The sequence below is a fragment of the Aaosphaeria arxii genome, assembly GCF_010015735.1.
Source record: "Aaosphaeria arxii CBS 175.79 unplaced genomic scaffold BU24scaffold_3, whole genome shotgun sequence".
NCBI lineage: Eukaryota > Fungi > Ascomycota > Dothideomycetes > Pleosporales > Aaosphaeria > Aaosphaeria arxii.
The window spans coordinates 369,743-392,500 of NW_022983476.1; the positions used below are offsets into that span (position 1 = coordinate 369,743).

General features: G+C 49.8%; 10 protein-coding genes across 10 annotated transcripts; 5 read left to right on the forward strand and 5 right to left on the reverse strand.

The window, feature by feature from the left end:
* Positions 1-357: 357 nt before the first annotated feature.
* On the forward strand, positions 358-1,203 carry BU24DRAFT_460061 (Isochorismatase hydrolase; the record flags this gene model as incomplete). Its single annotated transcript, XM_033531785.1, has 2 exons — positions 358-432; positions 487-1,203. 2 exons carry the CDS (start codon positions 358-360, stop codon positions 1,201-1,203), a joined length of 792 nt encoding a protein of 263 aa, XP_033385293.1.
* Positions 1,204-1,602: 399 nt separating this feature from the next.
* Positions 1,603-3,552, forward strand: BU24DRAFT_407044 (uncharacterized protein; the record flags this gene model as incomplete). Its single annotated transcript, XM_033525793.1, has 3 exons — positions 1,603-1,708; positions 1,758-3,033; positions 3,093-3,552. 3 exons carry the CDS (start codon positions 1,603-1,605, stop codon positions 3,550-3,552), a joined length of 1,842 nt encoding a protein of 613 aa, XP_033385294.1.
* Positions 3,553-3,717: 165 nt separating this feature from the next.
* Positions 3,718-5,406, reverse strand: BU24DRAFT_477983 (uncharacterized protein; the record flags this gene model as incomplete). The annotated part of the gene is made up of 1 exon (XM_033533016.1): positions 3,718-5,406. The coding sequence occupies one exon, from the start codon at positions 5,404-5,406 to the stop codon at positions 3,718-3,720; it is 1,689 nt and encodes a 562-aa protein (XP_033385295.1).
* Positions 5,407-5,776: 370 nt separating this feature from the next.
* Positions 5,777-7,309, reverse strand: BU24DRAFT_448739 (glycoside hydrolase family 30 protein; the record flags this gene model as incomplete). Its single annotated transcript, XM_033530910.1, has 2 exons — positions 5,777-6,769; positions 6,821-7,309. The coding sequence occupies 2 exons, from the start codon at positions 7,307-7,309 to the stop codon at positions 5,813-5,815; spliced, it is 1,446 nt and encodes a 481-aa protein (XP_033385296.1). The 3' UTR covers positions 5,777-5,812.
* Positions 7,310-7,959: 650 nt separating this feature from the next.
* Positions 7,960-10,257, reverse strand: BU24DRAFT_141100 (uncharacterized protein). The gene is made up of 2 exons (XM_033521133.1): positions 8,095-10,257; positions 7,960-8,034 (listed from the first exon to the last, which is right to left on the reverse strand). The coding sequence occupies exon 1, from the start codon at positions 10,161-10,163 to the stop codon at positions 8,124-8,126; it is 2,040 nt and encodes a 679-aa protein (XP_033385297.1). The 5' UTR covers positions 10,164-10,257; the 3' UTR covers positions 7,960-8,034; positions 8,095-8,123.
* A 642-nt stretch (positions 10,258-10,899) lies between these two features.
* Positions 10,900-11,532, reverse strand: BU24DRAFT_460066 (peptidyl-tRNA hydrolase; the record flags this gene model as incomplete). Its single annotated transcript, XM_033531786.1, has 2 exons — positions 10,900-11,207; positions 11,262-11,532. The coding sequence occupies 2 exons, from the start codon at positions 11,530-11,532 to the stop codon at positions 10,900-10,902; spliced, it is 579 nt and encodes a 192-aa protein (XP_033385298.1).
* Positions 11,533-11,775: 243 nt separating this feature from the next.
* On the forward strand, positions 11,776-13,014 carry BU24DRAFT_420001 (uncharacterized protein). The gene has a single exon (XM_033527362.1). The coding sequence runs from the start codon at positions 11,823-11,825 to the stop codon at positions 12,897-12,899; it is 1,077 nt and encodes a 358-aa protein (XP_033385299.1). The 5' UTR covers positions 11,776-11,822; the 3' UTR covers positions 12,900-13,014.
* A 666-nt stretch (positions 13,015-13,680) lies between these two features.
* On the reverse strand, positions 13,681-14,886 carry BU24DRAFT_490222 (uncharacterized protein; the record flags this gene model as incomplete). Its single annotated transcript, XM_033533700.1, has 1 exon — positions 13,681-14,886. The coding sequence occupies one exon, from the start codon at positions 14,884-14,886 to the stop codon at positions 13,681-13,683; it is 1,206 nt and encodes a 401-aa protein (XP_033385300.1).
* A 1,037-nt stretch (positions 14,887-15,923) lies between these two features.
* BU24DRAFT_407051 (uncharacterized protein) lies at positions 15,924-17,183 on the forward strand (the record flags this gene model as incomplete). The annotated part of the gene is made up of 1 exon (XM_033525794.1): positions 15,924-17,183. One exon carries the CDS (start codon positions 15,924-15,926, stop codon positions 17,181-17,183), a length of 1,260 nt encoding a protein of 419 aa, XP_033385301.1.
* Positions 17,184-19,153: 1,970 nt separating this feature from the next.
* BU24DRAFT_343533 (cytochrome P450) lies at positions 19,154-22,574 on the forward strand (the record flags this gene model as incomplete). Its single annotated transcript, XM_033523374.1, has 4 exons — positions 19,154-19,319; positions 19,374-21,598; positions 21,654-21,850; positions 21,899-22,574. The coding sequence occupies 4 exons, from the start codon at positions 19,154-19,156 to the stop codon at positions 22,572-22,574; spliced, it is 3,264 nt and encodes a 1,087-aa protein (XP_033385302.1).
* Between the last annotated feature and the right edge of the window lie 184 nt (positions 22,575-22,758).

Genomic DNA, 22,758 nt, shown 5'->3' on the forward strand with positions numbered 1-22,758 from the left:
CTCTTTGAATGTGCCCCTGCATTGGCTTCATGAAACATTGTCGCAATTTGACCAGAAAATCGTGCCTTTGATAACATTCCAGATAACAGTTTTCTTTATTCATTGTCAGCATTCGTTGCCTTACCAGGCCCACATTGAAGAACAAGGTTTTAACAGAGCCACAATCCCTGCTCTTGTGACTTTACCAACCGCGATCGGTTGGCCTTATCATTTTTCGGTGCCCGCCGATAAGGATGCCTGACACGAACTGCCACAGCCTACAAAAAATACATATTTGATCACACTGAAATGCCCTCATTTACTGTGCACTAGCTAATAATTTGCTTCTGTTTCTTCCTGTATTTTCGATCTTCAGAAATGCATCGTAGCGTAATCGCATTTATCCAGGCTGTAGCCTTTTCAGCGCTCTTCGATCTCAGTCAAGCAGTCCCGGTAACTACAACTCAGTTGTTTCTAAGAAATGATGACATCACTAACGGTATGTAGTACTCAAGCAAACTGCACAAGAATACAGCGCTCGTTCTCATCGACATACAAAATGATTTCATCACCGGCTCGCTGAACAATTCACGCGCGCCTTCAATACTCCCACAAGTCTATAAACTCGTCGACGACCACGAGTGGCCCTTTTTAGTGGCCTCTCAAGATTGGCATCCAGAGGATCATGTATCATTCGCCCCTAGCCATGAGGGCAAGAAAGCCGGCGATATCGTCCAAGTTCCATTCGTCGATACTCCTACCAAGGTTGAGAGCCAAATGCTCTTCGCCCCCCACTGCGTTCCGGGAACCTGGGGCTCAGAAATCGAACAAGATCTTAAGATGCGCCTCTACAATCTAGAGGGCTATCGCACGCCCGTACATTACATCAAGAAGGCGCAGGACCATTCCGTTGACAGCTACTCCGCTTTCGCGGACAACCAGTACCATAGGTTCACCACCATGGATTCCGAATTAAGGCTTCACGGGATCAAGACTCTCGTCGTCGCGGGATTGATTACGGATGCCTGTGTGCGAGGTACTTGCATTGATGGCATCAAGTTAGGCTACGAGGTCATTTTGGTGGAAGATGCGACAGAGACGCTTAGCGATTCGATCAAGGCTGCCACTATTGAGGAACTGAAAGGCTGGGGCGTACAGGTCGTCCCCTTGGAGCAATGGGAAAAGAATAATCCCACAGGATCAATTAAGCATACAGAGTTGTAAGAGAGTTTAGTCCTTCGGTGAGATCACCACCAGGCTGTCGCGACAACCGCTGCAGCCTGGTTGAAAACATGAGGCTCTTCTGCATTTTACTCCATAGATATGAACTTAGATGATTGTAAATATTACATGTATTAGTGCACGAGGGCACAAAACTCTAGGCTTCAACTTCGATGGATTGCCTGATTCTAGCTACTCGTTTGGGCTTAGTCGTATCGGCCAAGGCAGAAACACCTAAAGGAAGATTTGCACCTCCTGAGCTAGGATCGCGGTCGAATCGCGACAGCCAGCCCATCTACAGCCCGTGATCTTAAATCCTTCTATAAAACCTCTCCGTAGTGTTCCTCTTCCTTAAGCGTCTGCATACGAAGCCTTATCTCTGCATTGTAATAATTGGGAAATATGGCGACGGACGATCTTTTTGGCCTATTGGCCGGCATGGAAGCCATCATGAACCTCAATAGGGCGCAAGGATTCACAAAAGAATCGGTAAATGCATTGATGGTTGGTGCGTTGAAATCAAGCCTTCTTTCATCCAGTCTTCTAATTACCACAAGGCGAGAATCTTATACCCAGTAGCACCGTTTACCTCTTTTTTGACTTTGCCTTTGAGGGGAACCTCCCCAATGGCGACAGAACAAAGCTGCCTTTGCTCCTAGAAGACGAAGTACCTCTGTCTGGAAACCCATATGCTTCATGGGCGCCCGCGCCATACAATCAGACCTCATCTTGTTCGCAGGAACGCATCTTGGCAGCATACCGTGACCCGAACCGCAACTTTGTTGCTTCCATCGAGCGCCGCATATCCAACATGCGCGCCAGGTTGTGGGAAGGCCAGATTCCCATGACGGGCAAGCGCTGGAAAGAGAAGAGGCTTGATGAATTTGAAAACTGGCAGCCCGCCTTCGAATTCCTCTTCGAGATCATTCACACGTTTATGTGGCTGGGAGACCCCGTCACGCAAAGAGGTATTAAAGAGAATTTCAATTTCATCGCTCAGGAACTTGAGATCTTACAGGCTGCGCTCAATATGCGGAGGGCGCAGAAGGGGTTCGGTTTGACTATCAATTTGACGGGCTTGTGGCTGGAGTGGATCCATGCAGTGTTTGAGACCATGTCGACACGGACGCACAGTTGGATGGCTGCTCGTGTGGAAGAGATTGTGGCGAAGGGAAAGGCAAGATATGATGCCGCCGTAGCCAGAGACGGGGCTGAAAATTCAAGGGACGCTGCGAAGAAATTGCTAGAGGCCTGGTCAGACTTGTCGAGGCTCGTGCAAAAGGCAGACTTCATGGTTATGATGCCCATGGACGACTTCATAGGCTTCACTCCGTCGAGATTCCCGTCCAAGGTCGCAGGAACGATGTTTCCGATGCCTTTCAGAGACGATGAATGCAAGGAAATGTCTGCGAATATGAGCTGGCCAGTGTCCGAACGCCTGCTTGATAACCTTGATGCTGTATATACAAACAAGGAGGACATAGAGGCCTTGATGGTCGAGTCCAAAGAGCAGCACCAGATCATTCGAACACAGCTTCGAGGGGAGCCGAGAACGCTGGGGCCTGAGCATTGGATAACGATCATCAAGTCACGAACTGAGTGGTCGCTTAGCCACGGAGGCCCACGCGACCAAACATGGGGATACGTAGCTTACAACCTGACCCACCGCTCAAAGGAAGAATGGGCTGCGTTCCTGACCAAATTGCATGCCGATTTCCGGGAAGCCGGCCAGTGGGTCGAAGGGTTTGAAGATATCAGAGCGAACATGGGGCTGCAGTGGGTTGATGGTCAGGCAAAGGGATTTTCGAAGAACAGTATTTTGGCTGCAAAGAGGTAAATCGCGTTCTCTGCTGCAATTACACGATATACTGGTCGACTAACATCTTCATCAGACATTTCGCCGCATTCCGCAACTCTCCAGATTGCCGCAGGAGAGCTTGGAAACATGACTTCTTAGTCGTGGACGACGAGTGCTTCGACTCATACATGAAGCCACCTGTAGCGTTCCAAGAGACAGCGCCGTACGGGGACTATGGAGGCTACGTCAAGCTCATCGATACGTCCGCATACGACCCCCGTCTAATTGCCGCCACTGCACCAGGCTATCCTCAACAGTTGAGGGTTCTTGGGACTTTGATTTTTGACGATGTGTATCCCCTGATGGCATCCTTAGGCCATCGCCCGAGAGATCTCTGGCCAAGTGCAGTTCTGCATCCAAACCAAGTATACGTGGGTCATCCCGTTCCCGTGCAGCAGAAGAGCTGGGAGCAAATGTGGAAGGTAAGGGAGATTGGAAGGGACACTTTCATACGGTGGCAAAGGGAGCAGCAGACTCAGACTCAACGCAGATAGCCTTGGCGTAATCTTTTAGACCAGGTCCGCATGAACATAGAGAAATAGATGATCACTTGATACGTACGAAGGTAGCTCGCTTGTCAATGCATAATGTCATATGAGGCTTGATGGAAATCTTATGAAATTGTACTACATAGGAAAACTATGTTTACTTTGTTAATATCAAATCGCATGGGCACTTACTTCATCTCTTTCTCTATCCCCTGTAGTAGCCCATCTCATGCCATTAAAGGCCTTCCATCTTGCGAAGAATCTCTTCACCTTTCTAATAACCTTAGATCCGCCGAAACTGTGCGACGATCGCCCAGACGGTTTAACGTCCGAAGCTGGCCGGTCTGGAGAGTTCGCCGTCCACCTAAGCGCAGCCAAAGCTCTCGACGGACGAGGAATCCTGAACACAGATGTTAGAAATTTCAGCGAGAAGCCTGACGCAGATGGTCTCTCGCGCATGCCGATGTCGTCGAATGAGACATATCCCGTGGGACCAGGACTTTTCGGTTGGTACTTAAGCAGCACATTGCGAAGACTCTGTTCGGCGCTAAGGGACTCTTGTGGTTCTGGATCGTGCTGTCTCTTTTGGTATTTGAGCAACACATCGCGAAGGCTCTGTTCACATTTTGACGGCTCTTTCAGCCCTCGTAGCTGAGGCGACGGCCTATACACGTTGAGTAGACATGTCCCGACGGAAGGTCGAGCTGGTGTTATCCTAGCAGGACAGCGTCCGGGCGATGTCTTTCGACCAAAATGTTTCCGCCACTGCCAATGCAGGTCACGTAGTTGTAACATATGATCTATGGACGTCGGATCCAATACAGTGGCGCCGTTGAGGAGTTCGATACCCTGATTCGGATCGAATAACGCAGCTATGTCGGATCGATCGTTGCAATATGGGCGATTGGCTGCTTTTGGCCAATTCCGAGGTCGTCTCTTAGTGGGTATTCTGGTCTGAGATCGTAATACATGTTCTACTCGTGGAATACGAACCAGTGCATTGGTCTTGTCCTTGGGATCTTTCTTTGCTGATGATGATCCTATTAGTTCATCCAGGCTAGTATAGCGTAGAATCTCAGTGTCTGGAGTACCAATAATCGATCGAGCCTCCACTCCTTCTTCAGCAGGTGTACTCTTTCGAGATGATAATGCAGGTATCGTGTTCGTTTTGGGTGACTCGTCGTCCAGTTGTGGTGACTGAACCAGTGGTTGGAGGATGCTTGTCAGTGGTTGGATGCTTACACCTGAACTGAATCGAGCCGGCGATAGTTCCTGGGTGCGTACACTTTCCAGAATTGTGGGTATGCGTTCTTCTCTTGGTTGTAGAATCAACATGGGCATCATCTTCTCAGAATCCTTCTCTGTTGGTGACTTTGTGCATTCGTCCTCACTTGCACAGTCTGAAGTGACAGTGACAGGGATACTTGCATTCGATCGGGCCTGCGATATTTCTTGTCTTTCTTGAGTGTGGATGCTACTCTGAGCTATCGAGACGGTTTCCTCCTGGGATGATTGGACGAGAAGTACTGTGCTTTCTCTGAATCCATTCACTCCGAACGGCTTAATAGGCCTATCCACGATGGATTTATCCTTGATAGATTCATGTTGTTGGATGATAGTAGCTGGAGTGTTGGCTAACTGGGCTGGTTGTTCCTGCAACTGTTCCTCTACGTCAACAATGCTCGGAGCAATTTCTGTCTGGGGGGAGAATATTCTCGATGCATTGGGAGTAGTTGTTGGAGACTTCTTTCTTGATATCTTGATGACGATTTTCTTGGGGATGCGTAATCCTAGGAATTTGGATGGTCGATTATCTTCGGAAATGTTCCGGGAGAGACGAGAGAGTGAAAACTTGGCCATTGTTGATTGCGACAACTGTGTTTCAAAATCGGTGATACCTGACTTACTTGGATTAGGGCGAATAAGGGACCTTATAGATGGTGGGGGAAATGGTCGCATTGTGAAGTGAATCGGCCAGCATCAGCATTGTGCAGGTCTCAGAGGTGCACAATGAACGACAGTGAAAGAAAAAGCATATCTACTATCTACATTGACCTACCAAAGGTCAACAACACCTGCTTTACCAAGCCACAAGAATCATTAGGCGATTTTGATGTCTTTGTCACGTGAAAATCCCTTGTGTGGACTCTAGTCCCATTCACTCATAATGCTAAATGTAGATAGTCTGTGAATTATGATTGATGAGCGATTGAATTCTTTCATCTCGTGCCTTGACTATTCGAACAACTGCGATCTACCAATTGCTTCATACTGCTGCCTTAGCATTTGTAGTGGTCCCACTAACCAAAAAGCTGATCATTCCTCGTCCAGGCACACTCGCCGATGCTGTTCCGTCGTCTCCAATCTTAACTTCAGTCACGCTAGCATCATGAGTGTTGTCGGTGTACCATGCCTGAACCGTCTTTCCCTTCAATGCGTCTGCCCCTAAACTGATGCCAACAGTCTGCGCTCCAGTTCCCGAGTTGATGACGACCACCGCAGTACTGCCATCTGCATTAGCGAAAGCTGCGCTCTTGAGATTCGATCCACCGCTCGCTCCGATACGAACAGCGCCTGGCCTGACCACACGGAACTGTGCGAAAGCCCACAGCCTCTTGCTGACTTGGTAAGTCTGGCCCTCGACCAAGATCAACTTTTCGTTGTTATTGTTGTTGGTGGCGCGATCCTGGATGCCTTCCCAGAAGATGTATGCAGAAAGGTTCGAGTTTACAATGCCGTTGAAGATATTGTTGGCCCATGTGAAACCGTCGCCTGCTCCACCGTTCTGATACCAGCCAGTGCTCCATCCACCGTTCAAATCACAGTACTCAGTTTGCCAAACCTTGGCCTTGGTGCGCATGGGGCTTCCAATGCGACTTGTGTACTCGTGAGAGGTCATTGCATAAATCATGCCGTCGGCGCCAGCACTCGCAATCTGTGAAGCGTGCTGATTCGCAATAGACCAACCAGTGGCTTCACAGCAATTGATACCGACATCGGTGAGGTTGTTTCGGTCCAATGTAGGACGAAGGATCTTGATAAACTCGGCAGCTTGGGTACCATCAGATCGCATAGACGCGTACGAGGTGGTCATGTCAGGTTCGTTCAAGAAACCAAGGTGTGTTACTTTGACGCCACTTTCAGCGTACAGCTGAACGTATTTCACGAGATAATTGGCGTATGCTTGTCTCCAGTCTCCGCTATTGCATCGTGCTCCGGAGATCTTGAGGGAACGATTAGGACATGATCTGAGTGTGTATGGTGTACAACTTACGCCGCATAGAGATCCCCCATTCGCATCGTTCCCGTTCGTCTTCATGCAACCGGGTGCACTCCAAGCATTACCATAGAAGGTCTTGACTCCAAACTTGACGGCCTGTTGGCTCAAGAACAACTGTCCACTGTCTTTTCCATCCCACTTGTAGTCAGGGACACCATCAGGCGATGAGGGACACTTGGGGAGGATGGTGTTCATGAAGTCCTTGGAGCTATCCACTGTTGAGCCGATGCCATTGCGGACGATGCTAAATCCAGCTCCAGTTGTTGTGTTGAATAGCAGATTCAGAACTTCGGATTGTTTCGGTTCCTTGAGATTGACAATAAGGTTGGCTCGTTGAAAAGCACCAGAGAAACCGAAGCCGTCTATGGTCTGGTACTGTTTTGTAGCATCGACAGTAATCTTTTGCACGGCCTGTCGCGGTCCGATAGATGGCGCCGCAATGGCGGTCGCTGCAAGAGCTGGGACGATGAAAGAAATATGCATGATCACTAGGTCGGAGGAGCTCTTGCCACTGAATTGTAAAGATTAAAGGTTACTATTATATACATCAAGCGTATGCATTAACGTTGTGGGGCCTGCTCTACTTGTGCTTCAGACCGTGATGCTTGGTGGTCTTTGTAGTAAATTGCATGGAACCACCTCATCCCGGACACGAGAAGTGTAGAATCTAGAAAATGATCCAGAGTGGACGAAACTGTGTGGATTCTCACATATCACTTTATGAGTAATGAATGCATTTAATGTACGGCCAGGGCGCCAAGGCCGCTTACCCCACGATTCCTTTGCGCCGGTCGCTATGTCCAGTGCCTTGATTTAGCCTGTGGAGGATCTGCTGGAGATAAATGCTTGCATTTGAGGTGCCGGTGGCACGCGGTAGGGTATATGCAACGGGATGCATGATAAACCGAAAATAGGTGCTGTGATGTGGGGATAAGATGCAACAAGCAGTGTTGCTCTGCACTAAGCAGCAAACATACTTACAGATGCGACATGGCGATGCATAGCACAACGACCGCGCATTAGAGCTCATGTTAAAAAATCGAAAGGCGATCTTATGTTAGAGCGACCTATATCGTAAATGACACTTGCCCTTGATGGCGTTGCAACGATTCGCATGTCATAAGTCTTTGAGTATCGAAAGCTGAAACCTAGAAGGCGGATAGTCAAGAAACATCAACGGCGCATACCATTATAATGAGGATGATGGTCTACCATGAACGCTCTATTAATAACTATAATCATTTATAAAAATGCAGAAGTAAACTGACCTGAGTGACCGAATGAAACACGATAACGCTCATTGTAATCGAACACCAGCTTGCTTGTGCTTCTTGCCCTGTTGAGCCTGGGCATTGCTCATGCCACCAGCAAGGCTAGTATCCAAAGCACTCTCGGCCATCTTCTTCTTTTCCGCTTCGATTTTGTCAAGATGCTTTTGCGTTTTGGTATTGCCGCTTCCCTTTCCATGGAATTGGTGACTAAGTTGCTTGAAGGCCTCCTTCGGGGTCATGTGTCGTCCGTGCTCATCTACGTAATTGAGCTGTACATTGGGCTTGTACATCTTGTTCATCAAGTCGGCAGCCTTCCTACTGTTCATTTGATCGCGGTTGGCATTGTTCTTGCGCGCCCAATCTTCTCGTTCACGAGCAGACATGTTGTTCCAGCGTGTAGAGTCACGTTCTCGCTCACGTTGTTCCTTAGCCATCCGTTCGGACTCCTCTTCAGCACGTTGTTTGTCCGCGAGGAACCTCTGGCGCTCACGGTACTGATTCGTGAGCTCCGCAGCATTGGAGTCCTGAACAACACCTCGCTGCCTGAGGAGTTTAAGTGTAGCACCAAGGCCTCGATCGACCGTCTCTTCGACCTCCAGACCAGTTGCAGTCAGGTTGTTTGAAGTCTCCTGTTGACGAGCTTCAGCACGATCCTCCGCTTCTGCAGCCTCTGCGTAGGATTGTTCCATGTCAATATCCCCATCTTCGTCTGGCCTGACAACGGTCGCATCAGGATCAACGGAATCCGCGCCATTAGATACGTGACTAGGCTTTCGTCGCCGTCGTTCTTCCTCCTCAGCTTCTTCAATCTTGGATTGATCGAGATTCTGGACGAACTCGGACGTCTCATCTATGACCAAGCCCGGCTCCTCGGCTTCTGTAGAATCCTGAATGTCTGGTGTAGCTGATGCTTCTTCGCGGAGGCGGCGTGCGAGGTCTTCCGGTCTAGTCTTCTTCCGCTGCTTGAGGGCTTTGCGGCGTTGTGCGGCAAGCGAAGCTTGTAGGTCGTCATCATCAACAAATGAGGTGTCAAAAACACTCTTCTTAGGCTTCGGAGCCTCCGTTGCAACTTCGTCGACCTCCATCTCATTCTCTGCATTTTCCCCAGGGGTAACAAAAACGTCTTCATCTTCCTCGACGCGTTTTCGACGGGAGGTTTTGGACTTCTTCTTCTTCGGCTTTTTGATCTTGACTTCCGAAATATCCATGTAGTCGTTCACTGGCGCGTCGTCCTTCAGGATGTCGAGACTGACCGCAACCCTCTTCAATTGGGCTGCGCTTGATGCTTGTGCCTGTGCCTGTAGCTCTTCTACAGTTTTCCCCTGGCCATCGAGTGTAAATGCTTTCCGTTTCTTGCCATCGATCTCCTCGTCGTACTGCGCAAGGAGTGAACCTTGACCGTCTTCGTCGACTTCATTTGGATCGTAGGCGCGCTTACGCTTCTTCGAATCGAGTCGTTCTTGCAATCGTTCTTTTTCTCGTAACGAGACAGCCTCGAGTTCATCATCCTCGTCTTCGTCGACAGCCGTGTCTTTCAGCACCAAGATCTGATCTTCGCCATCCTCGAACTCCTTGACCTCATGTCCGACTTTGACTCCGGCGAGATCGGCTTCAGTGTATTGCAAAGCCTCTCGTGCCTGACGCTCGCGCTCTTCAAGCTCTTTTTGCATCTGCTCCGCCTTGGCAATCTTCTTCTGTCGCTTCTTCGACCCCCTGAGCCAGGCCATATCGTCGTCGTCGTCTCCGCCATCTGCGAGACCCTGACCTTCTATTTTCGCAGATCGTGAGGCCCTCTCACGTTCTTTCTTGATCGCCGCGGCTCGCTCTTCGCGTTTCTTTTTCGCATTGGCCTCGTCTTGTAGCTTGGTCCAGTTGTCGTAAGCAGCAGCTTGACGGGTTTCGACGGTACTTGCGGGTTCGTCGTCGGAATCATCGCCTTCTTTAGCTTCTTTAAAAGAAGGACCAGCGGCGACTGGCGCACCGCCAGGGACAGGCAATGGAGCCATGCCCATGGCGATGCGAATTTTGTTCGCCTCTTCAACGGAAAGGGAGAGAGCGTCACTCATGTTGTCGGTGTTTAGATGTGGGGTGCTTCGATGGACAATCTGAGTGAGCTGGATCGCGAAGTTCTTCAGGCATGGGTAGGCCGCGGCGCGAAATGGGGATGCGGACAACACGTGACAGAAAGTCGGCGCGTTTTGCAGTCAATTACCGGCGCTAAGGACTACTAGCGTGCCAAGATGTCGAATCTCAAAACCAAATAAATTTGTCTGCTCTGCTCTGTTTTCTTTCTCTCATCAACGACCTGTGTCGCGCTGTCCCGGCCACTCTACGGGGTGTGTTGGTCGACGGCGCGGCAGTTCGTCCGAATTATGGAGCCATCAAATTTTTATGATGTAAATCTTCCGGTCGACAGGTCGCAGAGAGAGTTGGCCGCCTTCCAAAGCCTGAATTCACCTCACGGTTCGAGCTCGGTGGAGGAGACGTGCCTGGGCGACTGATTCCTGATCCTTTCACTGATGGCCGTCGGCTCATGAAGTTGAGGAAAAACCCAGTCCAGCCTACATACATGCTTGAAATCCTTCATAGTCTTGATTTAAAGTGTATTTACGTGTATTGTCCGCATCGCGCGAAATGCGCCATAACTGCATCAATCTGATCATGATCGCATATCATCGTTGAGCCAGCATTGTTCGTCTTTTGAGAGGCGCGTTTCACTGGGCGAATGCCTACCGTTCTATAATGGGAGATGTCCAGCTCTCCTGACCAGCCGATTCTCAATGTCCATCAAGTCTCGTCCGCTCATAGCAACTTCAAACCGCCTGTGACTTTATCCATAACGCTCTTCGGTGCTGGCCCGATTCCCAGGACTGTAGCGCTTCCACTCGCAATCTGGGTTCGTCCTGCGTCGTGGATGATATGCGCCGCCATGCCTAAGCTCAAAGCCTGAGCCTGTAGAGTCTCCAATTCCTCCTCACTTTTACATTGTAGCGCAACCTTCATTTGGCCGTAGCGTTCCCAGCGTCGTAGAATCGGAGAGTTCGGCGAGGTTTTGAGGAAGTGCTTATAGCACGCGAGGGTTGCATGACCGCATTGGGCCCCTATCTTGCCTATACAACACGTTTAGCATATGATTGAAAGCCATGCTTGGGAAGAAGGCACACCTTTTGTCATGCCGAGATCTGTTCGGACAACCAATACCATCTTGCATTCTTCATTGTGACCAGCAAACTCGCTCAGCGCAGCATCGTCCTCGTCGCTGGACTCATCTGAGTCATCTGCCTCAGACCCTTTCTCTCCTGATGGTTCAGAGATTGGGCTACCACCAAATATCCCCAGAGACTTCGCTTGTCCGACAAAGTAGCCTGTGACGCCTGCTACGAGAGCGCAGGCAATCGCAATGGAAGCTGTCGTAGGAGGAGGGTGTTCGGTCATTTTTCGTCTGGTCGCTCAGAAACTAGTAGAAACACGGCGAAGGATATCTCTGTGAAAAAGACAAAAACTTGCAATAACTCTCCACTGAATTTTGCGAAGCTGCGGCAGCACGATTGTGAAGAAGTGGGATGTCGATTTCCCAAGAAGCTGTGAATTAGACGCGGCCGCACGGGCCATCAGGCGCGCGGCTAACGATCTCCAGAAATCTTCTCAGCGGACCTCCGCACCATGATCTCTCAACCACAACAGCCTGCGGTCGACCCTCGCACAGCTGGCCGTTCATCCCGATCATGCCTCCACGGTGCCAATTGCTCTCAGGGAGCCTTCCCCGACCCGCAAAATATATCCGCAGCGCGGCCCTTCTCCCCAGGACCTTCGCAACCACCGCTCCTCGCCATGGACCCAAAGGTGGTGACTTGGGCTCTCATCTTCCAGTAAATGTCATACCGAGGGATGCAAACATACCACCATACCCCTACGGTCCATCATTACTGTACAGGCAATCCAACAAGGGTCTTTACGGCGGACAGAGGATACAATTCGGCAACAATGTCTCCCCAGACACAAAGACGAAGACACGACGACACTGGAAGCCAAACGTCTTGTCGAAGGCTCTGTACTCCGCCGCCCTCAACAGAAAAATAAAGCTACGAATAACCTCCAAGGTTCTCAAGACCATGGATCGTGAGGGCGGCCTGGACGAATACTTGTTGAAAGAAAGCGAAGTGCGCATAAAGGAGCTAGGTCCATTAGGATGGGCGCTACGCTGGACATTGATGCAGCAGCCAGAAATCATTGCAAGGTTCAGGGCCCAGGCTGCGGCATTAGGTCTTGCTCAGGACGTTATCGACAAGCAGTGGCCGAAGGTTTCACCAGCTCGCGAGGAGACCAAGGAACGGGCACAGGCACGGGTCGAATCCGAGGTGGTTGCAGCAAAGGAACAATACGACCGACGCACGATGATTGCGGAGAAGAGACTGGACAATTGGAATAAGGAGACTGCTCTCCAGCGATGGGCCGATAAATGTAAGAGGATGCGCGTAGCCCCCGATACAAACTTCGCTCGTGCCATGGCTGTGGATGAGAGAGCCAAGATCACCCGTGAGATCAAGTGGGCTGGTGGTGAAAGCTCCTGGAAGGCCTGGAGAAAAGCAAAGAGGAATGGAAGAGTGGAAGCTGCTGGAGGAGATGAGGCTTGGTTCGCTCATCGACGAGCAGACGAGTTGATGAAGAAGCAACAGAGACAAGTTGAGGCGGAAAAGAAGTGGGCTCTGCTCCAAGAACAAGGTCGACGAGATGCCGAACGAAAAGACGAATGGGGAGCTGTGATTAACGCGAAGAAGGGCGCAGCCCGGCTGACAGTCTAAGAGTGGGACTTGAAAGGTCAAACAGGATTTCTTTAGCAGGCATGACCAGCCACCTGTATGACTACTGTTTGTAGAATTGTACAATATCGTATCTCCTGTGCCCGCAATATTGTGCCAATGACAAGTGTATCTATGACAGCGCACCTTCTCTGCCCAAAAACGTCTCTCATTGCCCCTACACGAAACAATTCGAAGAGTGGAAATGCTCTCAATCCTGGTGACAATCTTTCATATTGCCATCTTGACTTAAATTCACTGGGTGCGAATGTGGTAAGTGCATGGTGGATGATTGCTTACTAGAGCCAGCCGTCAAAGCGGCTAGCTTAGGTATGACTGTTATTGAGCGTCACAGTACGGAGTACAGTATGCCAGCTCTTTCCGCAGTTCACACAGTCACATTTCATAGTGATTGATCAAGATTTGTGGAATTGGAACACGTTCATCATTGCTGTACTCATGCAGCTGCTCAAAATCGTCATTTCTTTAAGCTAGAGGATTTTTTTCGATCATACTAATTACATGGTTATTAACAGATACCATCTAATGCCTCTAGGATAGCACCCTGATATCTGTCCTCCTCTATTCTGCATTGTGACCCGATAATATACAGATGGCGGTGATAGCTCCAAAATATGCAGCTGTTCAGCTTGCCAAATTGGTGCGATGATCGTAATACCAGCAAAAAGCTAGCATTGGCGTACTGTTGATGCAAATATTGGTTCGTGGAGACTTTGAGTGGCCTCAAATGGTTACACACACTTAAGGAAGTGTCGGTAGCGACTCATTCATTCTCAAAGTGAAACCTCGAAAAATGGCCTTCCTCGTGACCTGGTCGATCTCTCCTGACCGCACCTCCACAGATGAGACATCTCTGTGTTGTCGTCCTCGTGAGGAAGGTCACCCAAACGTGTTTCAGGCGTTTCTTTGTCTCAGGATCCATGATACCGATAAGACCCATCTTCACGTTGTCCCATGTACGAAGCAATGTCAGAATGTTGCTTTTTTCTTTGATAGGGTTTCTCATTGTGTTGAGATCAATGCGGTCAAAGGCGCCTGTCAGAATCTCCGCAATGGCAGAAACGATACCTCGCCCAAATTCTGCTTTCATCTGCGCGCCAAGTGGCTCAGTGGCCCAGTAGCTCATATATAGCGGCAGCTTCTCAAGGCAGGCGAAAAATGAGTCCTTAGTGATGACTTGATATTTAGCGAGAACGCAAGGCTCCATCGTCAATGCTAGCATCGGTGTGAATGGAGGGATTCGCAGACCGTCGCCAGCTTTCTGAACGAAAGTGACGCCGTACTCAAATTTCTCAAGAATCTTGAAACTATCTTGGTCGTGGGTTTTAGCAAATGCATCGTAAGCATTGCGTAGAGTTGCAAGATTGTGTTCTGTTGGAGGCCATATCATCCATACCATGGAACCCGATAGGAGGGTTGAATATGTGAAGGCCTCGGTGTTGTGTTGGAGACCAAGGGTGGCATCTTGTGGGAGAATGCTGACTGTTGTGGGTACAGTGAAAAGTTCGTTTGCATGGCGAAGTCCCCTCTTTTCTGGTGTACATTTCTCTTGGATTTCTTCAACGATCATATTTGGCAGTACGATATCAGTCGCCAGATATCCGCTGGAGTGTCTGAGGCTAGCTAGTGCACCTTCCGATATGAGAAACTGCGATGATGTAGCGCCTGGGTCGCTGAGTGAAGCAGACGATGACCCAAGTTTATTGTCGTGACTCTCGAATTTCCGGCGAATAATGTCATGCAAGTCTTCCTGGGAGGGAACAGTGGTCAGAATGGCCATAGATCGGTTCAGCTTGGGAAAGTATAACTCAGTCGGCCCATAAGAATCTCTGACGACAGAAGAGAATGATTTGAGCGGACCGATCTCCTTGTTCTCTATCAGATCGAGGAGTGACTTGGCAACTGGTGATTTTGACATTAGGAGTCTGGTGCGCACAGCAACGAGCGTGTTTTGATCGCCTGCAACCATCGTTGCGAGTAGCGTTGGAACCTCCACTTATTTGCAGAATGGGACCTTTCTTTGCCCAGCTGTGGCTTTAGTGTTTAGAACGAAGCTAAAAGTCGAAAAGGTAGGTTGAACAGAACGTTGGTGAGTATATCGTTCCGTTGCGTTGCCTGTTGCCAGTCACGCTTTTCAGTATGAAAGGAAGTCAAATAATGGCGCCAAGAGTAATAGAAACATGGCAAGTGAATGTTGGGTACGTTTGCTTGATTGGCGCGCGAAGAGCGCAACGACCTCTTTTGTCGCTCCATCGCGGATGCTATATAATCAGAAACCTGCCGCCACAAAGGTCTACATCGAGTTTTAATTGGTACTTGCCTAACAATCACACTTTGTGTAACATGAAATTAGAGCATGATAAAAGTCATCCATGGTTGCGGGTGTTACACGTGGTATGAGATCCACCTTTCCTGCTTTCTCATATATGTACTACGGGAAGCCACTGACTACCATTAAAACCTTAAGGCGCCCCTCGCTTCTTTTCTCGCATCTGGCGATAGATCCTGTTCTATGTGTTTCTAGTCTACTCTGTGTCGCGCGAGCGATAAATCAAAAAATGCCCACATCACATTCAGAAGCACAATGTAGAACAGAATAAGTTAATTGCTCATATTCTTATGAATCTCGATAGATCTCATAACCCGTATACAGATATGTCGGAACCAGCGAGGCAGTGAAAACAGAGAGTGCTTAAATGGATTATGGAGTTCGATGTCTGATAATGTGTCATACTCTTTTTAACCTCAACATGACTGCTGCTCAAGGCTGACCCATGAGATCTACCCAGGACTCAACTTCACCTTTAGCGTCTTCGGCAGTCTTGATATAAATCAATCACACTATATATACCCCTCTTCTCATGAAGGTTATCACTGAAGGTGGAACTAAACTTTCTAATCCCACAACTTCACAACGCGGCTTCACTTTCCAGACAGATTATGAATACTGACCAGCATCAAAACAGAAACTCCGCGGATTTGGGTTTCCGAAAAGCAAATGCTGACATGGGCGATTTCGAAATGTCACACAACGACTTGCTTGGCTTTCTAGCTCAAAGTTCCGCCAATTCGACCATCACTTATGATCCCGAATTCTTCAACAATGACCCGGCGGTGCCAGGGAATATCATGTCCGCACCTGCGGAATCAACTTCAATGAAACTCCCAGATAATTTGCAGAGCAAATCGCTGGGCCTTCAGCCCTCTGCAACCGATCCTATAGGATACACCCAATTCCCTGAATTTTACGATGCTTTTGGAATCGCAGTGCCAGAGAATACCATGATGACACCTCCAGATTCAACTTCATCCACAATTATGGATAACTCACAAAGCAACTCACTTGATTCAATGCATTATGGGCCCTCTACATACGATCCCCGTGGAAGCACTTATAACCCGGCGACTTTCGATTTCTTCGACATGGCCCTGCCAGAGCATGCCATGATGACGCCCCCAGAATCAACCCCAACAACCTTTCTAAATGATCCGCAGAGTGAGCTAACCAGCATAAAGCATCCCAACCCCTCTACATTCGATTCCGCGGGGCTCAACTTTTGCGAACCCATCAGTCCCGATGACTTCTTATTCAATCCTCCATCGTCCCTCGCACTAGATACATTCATCGAGTCCCAACCTGCTTGCCCGCAGTACTACAACATCGAGGTCCCCGAAGTGGGAGAAATCCGCCTACCTCCCTTCGTCGGCATCAATGACCCACTCGACACTCACGATACTAAAGCCATCATTAGCAATACCACATGGACACTCATTAGCGTCGCCGCAATCATAAACCTGTGCGTATACCTCAACGAGATCGACGACAGCTACGACGCGGTCACCTCTGTCGAATTCGTCGGTCTCGAGATGCTAGAAATTGACGTATTCCGCTCCAACGCCACCGAGCTCTTGCAGCGTTGCCAGAACGTTCAGAACGTTAATCTCACCATCGATCTAAATGACCTTATCTTCAGCTATGAAGGCGGTGTGAGGGCGATTGACATGCACGCTATGGGACTCAAGTACGACTTTGCCGCCATCACTGCGCTGCCGGAACTCAAGAGCGTGACGTTGGCGTTGAAGCCGTTCATGGCGCTTGAGAAGAGGCTTCTGGCGATAGAGGAAGAGAAGAATGCGGCGTTGAGTAATGGATTGTGGGCTCTGGGTGTCGAACAATTCTGGGGTATGAAAGACTGGTTCGAGTTCCCAGCAGGTGAACCGGGAAGATTCATTATTGTGACATGCCCCAGCCTTCCAAACCTTTGATTGAGGGTATCGATCGTAGTCCATGGATGCGCTGCGAGCGGGAAAAGTTCAATGATCGATTTTAAGCCTGAAAGGAAAGATATTTGGGAACTTTGGCTAAACATCAGTCGCGGCGGAAGATCTTCGAAGAGCCTCTCGCATTCAGTTTTATCTACACGCGTCTGGGTAGCGCTCTCTTCGCAATGGTATCGGGGGGCACTGGAGGTTCATATTCTTGATGGCGGGACGTCGTTCCTTATGGGTATCGATACACTTATACATCTTGAACAGGGATTTAGGACATATATTAGGAGCACAAACTCCGTAGATATTTCCAGAAATTCATTCTCGTATTCAACCATTCCCACGAATGTTTACCATTGAAGCATCTCAAGATACAACACCGACGCACAAGCTTCCAGCCTCCAAAGCTTATCTAGTAGATTGCTATATGCCGATCATTCCCATGTTAATGTCCGGTATGGCGCGATAGATGCATGCTTCGGACATCCTCCACGTGGTTTTACCTTATCTGTAGAAGCACACATCGTTATCGAACCGAAGCAAACGATGTTTCCCGGGGGGTTTCAAGATTGCCGGCTTCGTAAGCATCGAATGTGAGAGGTTCTCCAATGTCCTCGCTTCGATTTGAACATTGCGGCTGCAGGGTTCAAGAGGCATGTTGCTCGATGCATACGATTTGTTGGTCACAAACGCCGAGTATCTAGCCTTACAGCCCGAGGACTGAAAGAGTCTATGATGATGCGCAACAGTCGGCAGAGTATCCGTTGTGGAGTTGTCGTGTCGGTGACTATTCTCATGCTAGTCCTCGTATGCACAATGCACTGGACCTGATTGGTCAGACTATGGTGTGGCAGTAGCCGAAGAGAGAGACTGGTAATCCCTGGTATAGAAACGATCCGTGACATCCACTCTTCCTCCGGGCATTTGCCATTGGTACGAGGTATGGTCGTCCAGCCTAGCGATGGTGCGAGGTATGCGTGCAGGCATAACGATGTTATTCCTTGGTCATATCTCGGGTTGGGGGTAGTTACGGGGTTTCCTCGAAGCCAGGTATTCACTGGACGACATTCTCTGATCAGAACTCATCCACAAAGGAGTATGAGAACGAGACAGTTTATCTGTGAATTCTATGTTTAAGATACTGTAGGGCTGAAGAACTCATGCAGTAGAGATGATAGATGATCGGAGCTTTGGGAATCGGAAGTGACCATTGCAGAGGCTGGTTTAAGGTTGGAAGGTTTGGGCGGGATCGCCCCTTAGGCACAGGGGTCGGTATTCTCCGCAGAGCCAAAGACGAAGGGAAGCTTGGCTATACGCGCACCCATCGCCATCACCACCGTCGTCATCATCTTGAGAACGACCCTCCGCCCTTGGAATATTATTAACATATAGCCCTACCACACTGAATCCAATCTCAGCTTATCAGATTGCTGCAATTTACGATGATGTCGGAGAGGCCGACATGCGACGGTGTGCCAAGTACCGAGGTACAAAACGCCTCGTACGAACCTGTTATGGACAAGTGGATCAACATCGTTTCTGGAAGCCCTTGCGAAAGAAGGACACTCTGCACGGGACGTGGGACAGGACAGGACAGGACAGGTTCACTAATCTCTTTGGCGCCATGCCTCAGAATCACCGAAGATGCATACTTGCATGTGACGCTAGGTCTCGGACACTCCATTAGGCTAGGAATGACCTTGCTCGGACCCGTGAAACGCGGACGAAAAGTCTGCTATGATGGAACAGTGCATTGAAAGCCTTGCCATACGAACAATTACTTATAATGGCGTGCATCTCTCAAACAGAAATTGCATATCTCTCTTTCTACAATCTCGTCATAATTGCATCAAACACCTGAAAAGTCTCTTCCTTAACCTCTATTGTTATATTTTTTTGGATACCCATATATAGACTAGAGATTGTTTCATTTCCATTGCCGTATCCTTGTTGTTTTCACATTCACAATGGCATTTGATTCGAAAGTTAGAGGGGCGTCACCCGCTGCAAAAACGGCCGACGAGGGCATCGCACCGATTCCAGAGCCCAGTGGTCTTCCTATTCTTGGTAATATCACAGCACTCGACGCAGAATTCCCTCTTGGATCTATGAAATCACTCGCAGATCAGTTCGGTAAGTAGAGACACGCGAAATCTGCTGTAGCAGTGAACTCACCCAATCGACCAGGCGAAATATACCGACTAAGATTTCCTGGAAGATCTGTGGTGCTGGTCTCCACTCAGGCCTTGGTCAACGAGACATGTGACGAGAAGCGCTTCAAAAAGAGCATCAATACAGCTCTCAACGAGATAAGAGACGGTGTCCATGATGGACTTTTCACTGCAAAGATGGGAGAGGAGGCCTGGGGGATCGCACACAGAATTCTCATGCCCGCTTTTGGACCCCTTTCTATCCAGTCGATGTTTACCGACATGCACGACGTCGCTTCACAGCTCGCCTTGAAGTGGGCGCGTGCAGGCCCCAACTCAAAAATCATCGTCACCGATGATTTCACAAGACTTGCATTGGATACCCTAGCCCTTTGCTCCATGGGCTACCGATTCAACAGCTACTACTCCCAGGAACTACACCCATTCATTGAGGCCATGGGTGACTTCCTGACAGAGGCTGGTGAGAAGCCGAGACGCTTGCCGCTTCCATCCCTGTTTTATCGCCAAAAGGATGAGAAATACAAGAACGATATCGAAACCATGAGGAGGACTGCTAGGGAGGTCTTGGAATCTAGGAAATCTGGGGAGGATGACGCTAGACGCGATCTCCTGACTGCGATGATGAAGGGCGTCGACCCAAAGACTGGAAAGCATATGACGGATGAAAGCATCATGGACAACCTGATCACCTTCCTGATTGCCGGACACGAGACTACATCTGGTTTATTGTCCTTTGTATTCTACCAGCTCTGCAGACATCCCGAAGCCTACCAAAAGGCCCAGAGGGAGGTAGACGAGGCTGTTGGCAAGAGAGCCATCAAGGTTGAGGATCTCAACAAATTGCCCTACTTGAACGCCGTGCTCCGCGAGACCCTACGAGTGAACGCCACTATCCCGTTGTTTACCGTCGAGGCATTCGAGGATACTCTCCTTGCCGGAAAGTACCCCGTGAAGGCCGGTGAGACCATTGTGAATCTGCTCGCAAAGTCTCAACTCGACCCCAAGGTCTTTGGAGAAGATGCTCTTGAGTTCAAGCCTGAGCGCATGCTCGATGAGCCTTTCAAGAAGTTGAATGAGGACTTCCCCAACTGCTGGAAGCCATTCGGTAACGGCATGCGTGGTTGTATTGGTCGTCCCTTCGCCTGGCAAGAGTCTCTGCTCGTCATGACTATGCTCCTCCAGAACTTCAACTTTGTTTTGGAGCCGGCGGGCTACCAACTAGGATTCAAGCAAACGCTTACGATCAAGCCAAAGGATATGCACATGCGTGCCATCTTGCGCGACGGACTGACCGCTGTTGGCCTTCAGCACCGTCTCTCGGGTCAAGCCATTCCAGAGGCCAATGGCTCCAAGAAGGCTGCAGAATCCGCCGATGACAGCAGCAAGGTCCCCTTGACAGTTCTTTACGGATCCAACAGTGGTACATGCGAGTCTCTTGCGCAGCGTGTGGCTACTGATGCCCCGTCCCATGGTTTCAGGGCCACAAAGGTTGATTGCCTCGATAGCTTGAAGGGCAATCTGCCAACGGACCAGGCTGTTGTGATCATCACAGCTTCATATGAAGGACAAGCACCCGACAATGCATCTCACTTCGTTGCTTGGCTAGAGGGTTCCAAGAAGGAGGAGAGCCCATTGAAGAATGTTGCCTACACTGTCTTTGGATGCGGTCACAAAGACTGGACGCAGACATACCATCGTATTCCGAAATTGGTCGACGCCGCCATGGCTGATCTTGGAGGCGAGAGGGTCGCCGAGATTGGTCTTGCTGACGTCTCTCAGAACCAAGTCTTCACCGACTTCGAACACTGGGAGGATCACGTGCTGTGGCCTTCTCTCACAAAGAAGTACAATGTCGCCGCTCAGGATAAGGATGAATCTGCAGTCAATGCACAGGTCAAGATTTCGACCCCCAGAGCATCTACACTCCGCCAGAATGTCCAGCCTGGTCTTGTCACGGAGGCAAAGATCCTCACTAAGGATACTTTCGACAAGCAAGCGAAGAAGCACCTCGAAATTCGTCTTCCCGAAGGCACTACGTACTCTGCAGGCGATTACTTGGTGGTCCTGCCCATCAACCCCAAGGAGAATGTCAACCGCGCAATGCGCCGTTTCCAGTTGCCCACAGATGCCCATCTTGAGATTACCACCGAGGGACCAACTGCTCTTCCCACCAACACCTCTCTTTCCGCCTACGAGATCTTGAGCTCATACGTTGAGCTGCAGCAGCCAGCAACCAAGCGGGTAAGTAACGAACAAAGTGCGCCACCCACATCAACCCTCTCTAACAAATAAACAGAGTCTCCATGTCCTCGCTGCATCCACCACTGATGAGCAGACCAAGTCAGCTCTCGAGAAGCTAGCCGATGAAGACTTCGCTCAGGAGATCAACGCCAAGCGTGTCTCCGTCCTTGACCTCCTCGAACGCTTCCCCAGCATCGACCTTCCTATCGGCACATTCCTGACGTTGATGCCACCAATGCGGGTCCGACAATAGTAAGCTCTCTTCCCGCTCAACCAGCAAACAGCCACTAACTTCCAAAGCTCCATCTCATCCTCTCCTCTCTGGAAGGCCGACCACGTCACACTGACCTTCTCCGTGCTGCACAAGAACGCCCTATCCGGCCAAGGAACCCACATCGGCGTCGCCTCGACCTACCTCGCGGCCCTCGAAAAGGGCGACACAGTGCACATCGCGGTGCGGCCCTCGCACGCCGCCTTCAGCCTCCCCTCGGACCTCGAAACCACGCCCATCATCGGCGTCGCCGCCGGGACGGGTCTCTCGCCCTTCCGCGCCTTCGTCCAGGAGCGCGCCGCCATGATCGAATCCGGCCGCAAGCTCGCGCCCGCCATCTTCTTCTACGGCTGCCGCTCCCCGGAAACGGACGACCTGTACCGCGAGGAGTTCGACGAGTGGCAGCGCATTGGTGCGGTGGACGTCCGCAGGGCGTACAGCCGTGCGGCTGAGAAGAGTGAGGGCGCGAAGTACGTCCAGGACCGTATGTTGCACGACCGCGAGGATGTGGCTAAGTTGTGGCGGGATGGCGCGAAGGTGTATGTGTGCGGATCGAGAGCCATTGCGGATGCGGCGAAGGAGACTATTATTAAGATCAAGGTTGGCATGGAGACGGCGGATGGAAAGGATGATGACTCCAAGGGTGTGCAGGAGTGGTTTGATTCGTTGAGGAATGTGAGGTATGTCACTGATGTCTTCGATTAAGCAAGACGGGGCGACAGAGGAAAGGAAGAATCATAGACTTTGCACAGATTAGCGAGCATTTACAGTCCCATATTGGGTAATAGACACGCATTATTACTACATATAAGAACACCCATTGGTAACGTTCTATTATCATCACACGTGATTCATCAAATTGCATGTTCTTGGGGTATTGCTTTTCATT

What these genes read in the sequence shown, in the direction of transcription:
- BU24DRAFT_141100 (XM_033521133.1), bottom strand. Translation starts at nt 10,163, where the DNA reads ATGAGTGACGCTCTCTCCCTTTCCGTTGAAGAGGCGAACAAAATTCGC.
- BU24DRAFT_420001 (XM_033527362.1), top strand. Translation starts at nt 11,823, where the DNA reads ATGCCTCCACGGTGCCAATTGCTCTCAGGGAGCCTTCCCCGACCCGCA.